At 52.5% G+C, this 10,495-nt stretch overlaps 3 protein-coding genes across 3 annotated transcripts; all 3 read left to right on the top strand.

Moving 5' to 3' along the window:
- Window positions 1–419: 419 nt before the first annotated feature.
- On the top strand, window positions 420–1,235 carry K460DRAFT_285718 (uncharacterized protein; the record flags this gene model as incomplete). Its single annotated transcript, XM_040928838.1, has 2 exons — window positions 420–775; window positions 872–1,235. 2 exons carry the CDS (start codon window positions 420–422, stop codon window positions 1,233–1,235), a joined length of 720 nt encoding a protein of 239 aa, XP_040789389.1.
- A 1,687-nt stretch (window positions 1,236–2,922) lies between these two features.
- K460DRAFT_386959 (uncharacterized protein) lies at window positions 2,923–6,820 on the top strand. Its single transcript, XM_040935625.1, has 3 exons — window positions 2,923–3,141; window positions 3,189–4,970; window positions 5,018–6,820. Exons 1-3 carry the CDS (start codon window positions 2,946–2,948, stop codon window positions 6,586–6,588), a joined length of 3,549 nt encoding a protein of 1,182 aa, XP_040789388.1. The 5' UTR covers window positions 2,923–2,945; the 3' UTR covers window positions 6,589–6,820.
- Window positions 6,821–7,484: 664 nt separating this feature from the next.
- K460DRAFT_356449 (uncharacterized protein) lies at window positions 7,485–10,058 on the top strand (the record flags this gene model as incomplete). Its single annotated transcript, XM_040931961.1, has 1 exon — window positions 7,485–10,058. One exon carries the CDS (start codon window positions 7,485–7,487, stop codon window positions 10,056–10,058), a length of 2,574 nt encoding a protein of 857 aa, XP_040789387.1.
- Between the last annotated feature and the right edge of the window lie 437 nt (window positions 10,059–10,495).

The following is a 10,495-nucleotide window of genomic DNA, read 5'->3' as shown; positions in this document are numbered from 1 at the left end:
GGTGTCATTCCCTATACGGGTGACAGTTGAGCGCAAAAATGTAAACTAAGACTTCAACCAGAGGTCAATTTGAATGACGTGAGATAGCGAGTTTGCTAATTATGTTCAAGTCAGTTGCACCCTGTACAAAACGGTCGATTCTTCCTTGCCTATCCATAGAGGAAGCCATTTTGGGTTTGCAGACATTCGCTGTGGCCAAATATGGATTCAGCAGTGACGTGAAGAGCCTCACCCCTTCACCTAACTGTGAACCAGAGATACGCTGGCGCAGACGATGCAACTCGAAAATTGCGGTCACCTCGGGCCACTGTCTGTATATAGAGGCTCAGAAAAGGGTAAACTGCCGCAAGTATAGTGCCACAATCTTTGTCTACAGACCAGAACTTGCAAGCTTGAACAAAGTTTGTATAGTCACAAAAATGTACTACCTCATCCATACATCAAGCTGCACCCGTCCTTTCCTTACTGTCATTGCCTTTATAGCACGAGACTTCCGCGGTTGGGGATATCGTGTTGACTGCCACCCCCGCGAGTCGAAGTACATCGCCGAGATAAGGATTCGGGAGAGGGCTATGAATGGCACTAAGTGGAGAGTCGAGCTCATGGAAATCTGGGCACGTGAGGTAATTAGTAGGACGACACAGGAGCGCGAGAGTGGGGATCAAGTTCCGACAATGCGACCGACGGGCGAAGAGCTATCGCATGAAGAGCGCAGAATTGAACGAGCATCAAATTTCGTCCAGGATTTCGTGGACGGCATCGCTGCGTTCGGTGAGTGCGGTTGCGAGATACCCAGATATTTCCTTGCATCGACTTCGGCTGGCCAGTTCAATGATAAGTCTAAAATCGATTCGCGTCCCACGACGTCAAGTCTACTGGGTCTCATCAGCAAGTACATGCGCCTCCTACATGCAGTAGTACATACATCGAATGCGACATTACCCCCTTGGTCGAACCCCGACATTCTGATCGCGGACAAAGTCACCCTGGAGTTTCACTTCCATGAGGCATTGAGGAAAGAGCATCTCGTCCATGCTATGAGCAAGGCGATTAGCAAGAACATAGGGCGGATGGGCAGAGTAGAAAGGGTCATGATGAAAGGCTCTATCAAAGTGGCATTGTTTGTCGATGTGAGTGATTGCGTCATACCGCAAGGTGGTAGTGATGAGGAGATGAGAGATCCAGTCCCGGTTTATGAGAGAGGAGAAAGGCCACCGCCTTATTTGCAAGGTTGACATGTGGTAGTGATTCCAAAAGAAACAGTGAGCCCCGAACGCAGGCAAGGGTATTTCTGTGTGAGCAAAATTGGGAAGCATCTACAGCGTTTATTAACAGCCTTTGGCGGATTTCATTTGCCAACAAGCAATTACTTTGAACTTTTAGAGACCCTTCAACGAAACGATCAAGTAGGCTTTATATTTCTATTGTTTAGGCTAAGAATCCGCCTTTTGTGCGCTTCTATCAGAAACTCTGACAACAGTGGAACGCCGTTGCGAAGCTGTCAACCCTAGCCCTTCTATTCCCTTACACTTGTTTCATTCATGCGCCACATTTGCTCGAAAGCTCGAAAACCGGTTGTTCAAATCTTATCTTACTACTATTCTCCTTGCTTAGCCTGGAGTCTTTTGAAGCACCAAGCTTGCTCGGTGCTAATACTCGGAGACGCGAGCGACGAAGCGCTCGTCGGGACCTGTGTTGGAACATTTACCAGAATCTGAGAATGGCAGGTGAAAGAAGCTCTCGTCGCAGGCAAGATCCCGCGAGAGCGTCGGCGTCTTCACCCACCTTCACCTCACGCACTGCGCGTCAATAACAATACCTTCATTTACATACACATGTAGTACTAGCCTTTGCTGTGCCTATTTAATGACTATATTTCCCTAAGCTCTTATCAAAAGTAGAGAAAAGTTGGGTGAATGAATGGGTTTGCGTTGAGAGACTGCCGAATAAAACACCCGTTTCCCAAGAGTCCGCCTGCTCTCTCTCGCCTATTCGAAGCAGCTGGCCTTATGGTTCCAGCATTTGCCTCTCGTGCTTAGGTTTTTTTGGCCTAATCGCGGCCACTTTGCCGGGTTAGTGAAATGCGTAGGTTCGAGCTGTACTGTTGACGATCGCTTGTTTTTGATCTTATTGATGTTTTTAGCGTCGAGGTTAGGAGGTGGGGTTGGTGAAGGTGGTATTGAACTGGGAACTAGGCGCGTGTCACCTGCTTTGATGGTATACAGATGAGTATATGCTCACTGCAAGTCTTCGCTACTTTTCTGTAGAGCGATAGATGCATGGCCTCAGCCTATAAGGGCAAGTCAAAATAGGTAGCGCTCCTAGTGTTCGTGAGTAGATGTCCGTCGCACTAGCTTGTTTGATGGTGATGAACAGCAGTTTTAGCAGCCCTTGAAGTCCTGTGCGCGTAAAACCTAGAGCTTTCAAGGAACACATGAAGGAACAGATTTGAGCGTGGTTGGAATGTGTATAGAGGGCTGAAGCTTGATCTCTTGGAGTGTAGCAGCCACAGTATCAAGAGAAGAACCCAACGTGGAATGTAAGGAGAAGGATTAGCTGATGAGTACAGAGAAGAACTTGAATTAAGCAAAGAATAATGTGCTAGCCATGATTTAAAGGGTAGTGAAGAGGAGGGTATCGAAGGGAGAGAAGCAATGACATTGAAGTCCTAATCTGTGTAGAAATTTAGACAAATCGTAGAGATGATCTAGGAACAGTGATGTATGAGAAGGATTCTAGGCAGAATGATACGAAAAGTACAAGGAAGATGGAATTCATAAAGTGAGAGAAGTTTGACGGGCTGAAGGGTGCAAGTGACGTCCGCGGGTCGATTCTGGGGCGCCTTTCCTTCTTTGTGCTAGCGGGGCTGGCCCCTGTCGAAAAGTTCGAGGCGGCTCCAACTTTTCGAGCTCTTCGCGAACGGTAGTCGCAGCATGCTCTAAGCCATGGGGAAGAGGACGGCTTTCGAGGCCAATACGAAGCGTGCGCATTCTGAGCGCGACTCGAAGCGCCAAAGGATCCACGGCAGCCAGGAGCGCGACTCACCACGGCCAAATGGCACTGCGGAGGAAGTAACCACTGCGCGCGATTTGCAGAATGCGCTGCTGTTTGATCAAGGCTCAACCGCAGACTTTCGAAGCGGTACGTCTCTATTGCGCCCTCACACCTTCTCTAGCTAATCCGTCTAGGTCTAAGCTTGTTCAAGCGGTTCCTTGACTCTATCCTCTATTCAGCAGACGAGCACCATCTGCCCCGCAAGCGAGCCATCCTCCGCGAATACCTCGACACCCAGAAAGGAAGAGGGAGGGATGAGAAGGACAGGCAGTTTTTGCAGAATATCACTCAAGCATGGGACTATGCGGCCGAGACCAACTTCGAGCCGATTCTTTCGCAGGTCACCGCTGTGCTTGCCCTCCTTTTCAAGGTGCTCGCAAGCCAGGCCGAGTTTCTCGAGTACGGCCACCTGTTGGCGAGGACGATCCTGCAGCCGTCCGTCGCTCGCCGTCTTGTGCGCAGCACCTCCGCGGCATCGAATAAAGAGAATGTAATTGCACCTGCGCTGCGCCTGCTCAACGAGCTCACCAAGTTCAACGAGGGCGCACATGCCAGGGCTGTATACGCGAAAAGAGATTTTACGCTCGAGCCAAAGATACTGGGTCGGAACATCTCGCTAGGCAAAGAGCAGTCAGCCGTCGATCACGTTAAGAAACCAAGTATTCGGACAACAGCCATCAGGTATCTCCTGACGCACCTGAGGTACCAAGATGAACGTGCCAAGAGCGAGATCCTCTCAAACACAAACATCGTACGAGCCGTCTTCGATCATCTCCGAACAGACCCGGCTTTCCTGATCTACGAGATACTGGATGTCTTCAAGAGCCATGTTTTGCAAGACAAGACTATCGCGCGACACACCAAAAGTCGGATCTTGAACGGCAAAGCCCTCTCGCGCATCGCTAGTCTGTACAGCTACGAAGTGGAAGACGGATCCCTTTCGGAAGGGCAAAAGGCACCTGATGAGCTCGCCCACAGTTTTCTGCGCCTGGTCTGCACCGATCCAGGGTACGGCGTCATGTTGCCTACAAATGGCTTCTATCCTTCCACATTCGAGGACAACGAGGGTGACATAGAAGATGGAGCAGACTTTGGAAATGACTTGGGCTTGGAAGCGAGTGACAACTACAACAAAGCGAGCAGAGTGCGCAACATCATTCTTTCCGAGTTCATACAGAGTCAAAGACCGTACGCAAACACCTTACATCAAGAACTAGTCATCGACATCTTCAAGGCTTGCCCTGAATTAGTCGCAGACTATTTCATCAAGCGACGAGATTTTAGTTACGACCCCAAGCTCACGGCAACATGGATCGGATACTCCGCGTTCCTGTATCAGACTATCCAAATTCCTGTTCCCAAGTATTTTGGTGCAAAGAAAACCTATCGCGACCACCCGCCGCCCGTGCCAGTCATGATGCAGAGCATTCTACCGCAACCTTTGAACCAACAGGTGCTTACAAAGTGTCTGAACCACAGCTCTGACCTCATACAGATATTTGCAATCCGCGTCCTGATAGTAACGCTTCAGAAGCTCCGAAGTTTTATCCAGGAGCTCAACAATGCCAACGTTGTCCGACCATCTAAGCATTGGGAGCAAGCAACTAAGCGCTTGATAACTGAAGTCAGCAGACGTTGTCCGCCGATAAGGACAATATTTCTGGCACTCAAGAAGCCTGGCTTGAAAGACATGAAGAGAGAATCAATAACAAGATTGTTACGGCTCTACTATGAAGTCACGCCTCAACTCGCGCTACAAGAGAAGTTCGACGTGTCTTTGCCGCTGTGTAACGCGCTGGTTGAAGCCGAAAAGCCGACAGAGGCACCAGAAGACAAGGCTCTTCGTATTATGGAGCTTGAGCACTGGATCCAAATGGCAAGGCTATCACCAGCTATGCGTTGGTGGCAAAAACAGAGTAAGCATGCACTAGGATGGAGAATTTGTTCGTTACTAACGTTGCAGAAACCCTTCAACACTCACCATTTGTTACACTCTTGAAACTTCTGGTATCATCCAAAGAAAATGAGCTTTACGCGGGCATCAAGTCGCTTCTCGGTGCCGTTTTACAGGACCAGGAGATGCTGCAAACAAAAACCTCGCCTGATGCCTTGGACGCTCTAATTGCTAGCCTTGGGGGCTCGTCCGTGTCCTCTACGCCCTCGGCTGAGGCCCTCGAGTTCCTTGACGACTGTTGCGCACGTTTCATCAAAGTTCCCATCAAATACTTTGACGACTTGGATGCCATGTGTGCGCGCAGTTGCCTAGCTACAACAGACCTCGGGCCTTTCAGTCCTCTGCTCATAACGCTAGTGGAGCAGTGGCCCTTCAAGGGTGGCGAAACCGCAACAAGCAGCACGGCCGATCCTCTTTCCCAGTGGCTATCGAGACTTCTCTACCTCCTCAAGCTAATAGGTGAAGATGAGACGATCCTAACTATAGTACGCGACGCCTTGGTTGAGTCAGCGAACCAAGCATACCAAGATGTATTGAAGGACTCTTTCCTTTGGAAAATGAGCAAGGAGAGAGCTAAGGAGGCTCTCAAGCTAGCAACTGGCGCAGATTTCAGTGGCTCGGAAAGATCCTCGACATCTCCAGTACCTGCCGACGAACCTGAACAGCCAGCGAAAGCTAGGTATGAAGTCAGTCTCGAAGCGCCACCGAAAGAGGACGAGAAGCATACAGGCCTCACACGATGGAAGAGGAAGGACTTGAGTGAAGCTATTGATGATGGAGATATTGGCGAACTATTACTGTGCCTCTGTTCCGAGCACACTGAGATACGCCTGCAAGCTATCCACAACATCCGCCAGCTTATGGTGACGATGGGCGGAAGCGGACCGAAGAAGTTTGAACAGGCGGACGGTGCTGAAACACAGCAAACTCACAATATTGATTTCGACTTGCAGCAACTATATTTGCTGTTTGGCGAGATACTTGAGTCAGTCGATCCAACCGGCTCTGAGGCATTCCCGTACGTTGGCGGGGTGCTCGCAGCCCGTTGTGTAGGCATATTGGCCGACCCGACGCTTTCCTTATTCAGTACGATGAACAAATTTCTAACCACTTCCCCCGCCTGGGACACCAACAACATGCTGCGCCATTTCTGGCATCGCATTGTCGCCAGCGAGTCAGACGATGATGGCACGTACCATAAGCAGGTAGACTGGTACTTGAATTACCTCATGGACTCACTGCGTACGGCGGCAGACATGGAACTGTTCAGGAGAAGCAATATCTTTGAGCAGCTGTTGGGTCATTACGGGTCTCGGTCGTGTGCTGCCTCGGCAAAGGAGAAGATTGTAAGGCTGTTGCTTCGAGCGACTCATGTGGGAGGTAGTACGACACTCATGACAAGATGTGGGCTCTTTTCTTGGATTCAAATGATGCTGGCAAGTCACGATCCCCGGCATCGAGCCCTTAGGACATTGGCAGCGCGTGTCTACGGGACATGCGATCAGGAAAAGGTAGCGCAGTGGAGTAGTGGCACCATGGGCGAGACAGCAGCTTTGTTGCTTGCAAAGGCTGGGGCTTGAGAAGACTTTCATTTGATATGGCTGAAGATTGTCTTGGGCAGTTTGAGGGCATGACTTGAGCTGGAGAGGGCCCGCATTGCAGGCGTTCTTCGTACCTTGCCACTGCCAGCTGCTAGCATTTTGTGGCGCGATTGCCTAGGAGGAGCAATAGAAGGCGCCCAACGCCACGCTACATAGTTTGACGTTACCTAGTAGAGTAGTCTGGAACCGGAATATTACGAACACGAACACGAACTTGAATTGAACGTGAAGGCACAAGTCACATGCGCCCACGCTTATTAGATGACGCTACGTTCCGACGTTGCTCCACACCTGCGTCTTGGCGCGCAGAGCACCATCCTCTGCCGCCAACCCTAAAACACACAACGCCTAGAAACAACCGCTATTCTTCGCAGACCCCCATACCCACCCAAACAAGCTCCCGAAAACCCCCTCCCCAAACGACCATCGACACGAATTGCTATACCGCCGCACAGCCTTGGCTTCCCCCGTTTTCATCACCGCCTGCGCAGCAGCCGTGTGCTACTCCCCAAACCACGTTGCATCCCACCTCGAGCTTCGCCGATTTCACCCTGCAACCTTGCCTTGTCTTGTCGTCTGCACGGCCTCTAACTGTCGACAAGCCTCACACGCATTCAACCCGCAATTTCCTCTCACGCGTCTTGTTCGCACCCACCACCGACCTCGAATTGTTATACCACGTCCGAGTTTCAGAGCGAATAGTATTCCCTTGCCTGCGCATCGAGCGCTTTACAACTGGCCTGTTGCCTCCAAGGCAGCCTCCCCCACCACCATCATCGGTGATCGTGGACTAAATATTTGGCCTCCGTCTGTTCCTCCTGCCATCGAACGCACCACTTCTCTGCTACCCCCTCCGCTAATACGGGATCGCGAGGATGAGAGGACCTACGTATTCAGAGGCTCAGTTGGAACTTCTAAGAGACTCGCCACTCGTCAAGAAGCCCGAGGGCCTACCGTCAATCTCGCAATGGATGGATGTGCCTACGGACCAGAACACCAACAACACTCACGCAAACACAAACGGCACTGTGCGCCGGACTCGGGGACTGCGAGATGGAGAAGGAGGCGTGGCCAATGAACAGCGTCCGCTAATCAACCCCATGGGCCAGTTCGGTCGGCGTCAGAGCATGCGTAAGTCACAAGCCGAGGGCGTCGTGGCCGCTATTAATGCTCTTTTTGTAGAACCTGGCGAGGATACGGTACTTGGGCCGCCCAAGCTGTCCTTTCTTTCAGCTTCCCGTACCGCGGCTAAGGCTGCAGGCGAAACAAAGGAGCGCACTGGCATCGTCTCGGTAGACGGCGACAACCTTGGGGACCGATTCCCTCGCGAGAAGAACGAGCGATGGACTCGAGACCGTGACGCCGACCGTACCCGTGACAAGGGCTTCACAAACGGTCGCCGCGCTACGCGAGAGGACGGAGAAGGTTGGACGAGTGTCAAGGGCCGCAAGAGCTTAGGCCAGGAGGATTTTGAGCGCTTTGGCCGCAACGGCGAACGCAATCGTGAAAAGCACGAAGGCGATCCAGAGACGGATGCTGCTCCGCGACGTGGCAATCGCGAGCGACCAGAGCAGCGCTGGGGTCGCCGTGACGAGGCGAAAGAGGAGAGCACAAAGGCGGGCGTCCAGGGTGGCTGGCGTGAGCGAGACCGTGACCGAGAGCGTGACAGAGACCGCGAGTGGAATAGGGGCAGTACCCGTGCCGAGGAAGACCCCGAGTGGATGGACACCAAGGTCGAGAAGAAGGAGATGAAGCCCCGCACTCAAGAAGACTTCCAGCGCTGGAAGGAGCAGATGAGGGCCAAAGATACGCCAGCTGAAGACAAGGACGAGCCAAAAGACCTCTCAACCGACTTCTCAGCTGCCACATCTATAACTGCTCCACCTATGCTAACTGCACCTCTGCACGCGCCTTCTGGAGCCGAACCCACGCAAGGCATTCTTTTTGGGAATTGGGGTAGGGATAAAGCGGCAGACATACTCCCTACCGAAACCGTCTCGGCCAAGCCGAAGACGGACAAGAAGTCTAGGTTTATGACCATGTTCGCGAAGCCAGAGGAACCAGCTGCGCCGAGTCAGCCTCTGGGACCTACACCTGCTCCGCCGGCGCCTGCTATGGAGGCTAATGCGGATAAGGAAGGCTTCCAGCGGATTCTTCAGATGCTTGGGCAGGTCAACGTCGGCGGACCGCAAGCCGCTCAGCCAACCATACCTACACCGACCAATGGCGCTCGCCATGGAGGCGGTATCTCACTAGACTTCCACCAGCAGTCACCACCCCCAGAACCGCAGCACAGCAGGCCTCCGCGAACGTTGGAGCAACAAAGCATTCTCGAGAACATTCTGGCTCCGCGTCCGTCTGCACCTGAGTCTCGACCGTCGCAGCAGGCTAGGTTCAACACCATGTCTCCGGACAATGGGCTACCAGAGCAATTTAGGCTTCCGCGACCCGACTCTAACCATGGGGAAGACCACTTTCCACAGCAACAACCGCCTTCTAGGAACAACAACTCGCAAGATGCAAACCTTGCTGCCATCTTGAATGCTCGGTCACGAGAAGAGTCCCAGCGTGACCAAGCTACGAAACAGCGTGAGCGTGACTTCCTACTTACCCTCATGCAGCAACCTTCACGTGCCACGCCTCCTCAATTACCGATCCACAACCTCCCCCGTCCGATGCAGGAGAGCCAAAACATGGCATTCTACGATCAGCCTAGACAGCAACCTCAACAACAGCCCAAGGGTCGTGTCGGCGTCCCACCCGGTTTCATGGACGATCCTCGCATGTTCAACGAGAACGACATGATGCGTCGAGAAGTCGAGCGTCGTGAGCAAGAGCTCCGTCAACAGCTCAGTTTACAGCAGCAGCAGCAACAAGAGGCAATGAGAGCTAAGAATTCGCGTATGCCTATGGGATTTCCTGGTCATGACGATGCGATTATGGGCCTCCAGCGCCGTAACACGGCCGCAGACCCTCGCCTAACCACAAATATGGGTATTCCTTCGCAGCCTGTACCAGAAATGCCATACATGGGTGGGCGCGGTCAAGCAGGTATACCGCCAACACCCCAAGAGCGAGCAAACATCGCGCCACCTCCAGGCTTCGGGGGTCCCATGCGCCAACCTCCTGGCCTGGGTGGACCTCCCCCGCAACAGCAGATGGGTCCCGGAGGACCAAACTTCTCAGCGGGCAACACTCCCCTTGGCCATCCCCCTGGATTCCCCCCGCCTGGTACTATGGGCCGTATGGGTTTTCCTGGAGGACCTGGTGGACCTCCCGGTGGTAATGGCATGCAAGGGCCACCTCAGGGATACTTCCCGCCGCCTGGATATGGACCGCCAATGCCGGGTATGCGCGGTGAGGATCCGAGGATGATGTTTGATGGACAATTCGGGGTCCCGGGGCCGCGGCAGCAGCAAGGGAGGCCGGGACCCCCAAATATGTACTAGCCTACAATCGCGGAGACCAGTTGCGATTGAGAGGAAATGACAAGGATTGCGCAGAGCTACAACAACATCCTCACATTCTAGGATGATGTGTTCTATTATCGGTTTCTTGGCCTTGAACGAAGCGTGGCGTCTAGGGTCCTTCCTACGTTTCCGGAGGAGTACCTACGATGTGATTCGGTTCGATTTGCCCCACATCTCAGCATCCAAAGTCTACTCCAAGGGTTGGAATATGGCTCCGGTGCGTCACTTGAACTAGGCTGCTCTGTGGCTCTGTTCTCATTCACGGCTGGGTACGATGTATGCCTAGCGTGTATACATGGTACTAGTATAGCAGACGTACAGGCGGAGAGCTTCGCGATACATCCATAGCGAAGACTGAAATGAATAAAGAATGAAGAACGGCGTATATGCCTGACATTCAATCAGTTGTTGTGGTT

Source organism: Cucurbitaria berberidis (genome assembly GCF_010015615.1).
Source record: "Cucurbitaria berberidis CBS 394.84 unplaced genomic scaffold K460scaffold_3, whole genome shotgun sequence".
Taxonomy (NCBI): domain Eukaryota; kingdom Fungi; phylum Ascomycota; class Dothideomycetes; order Pleosporales; family Cucurbitariaceae; genus Cucurbitaria; species Cucurbitaria berberidis.
Note: the sequence above shows the minus strand (reverse complement) of the source record. Positions and strands in the feature narration are given on the sequence as shown.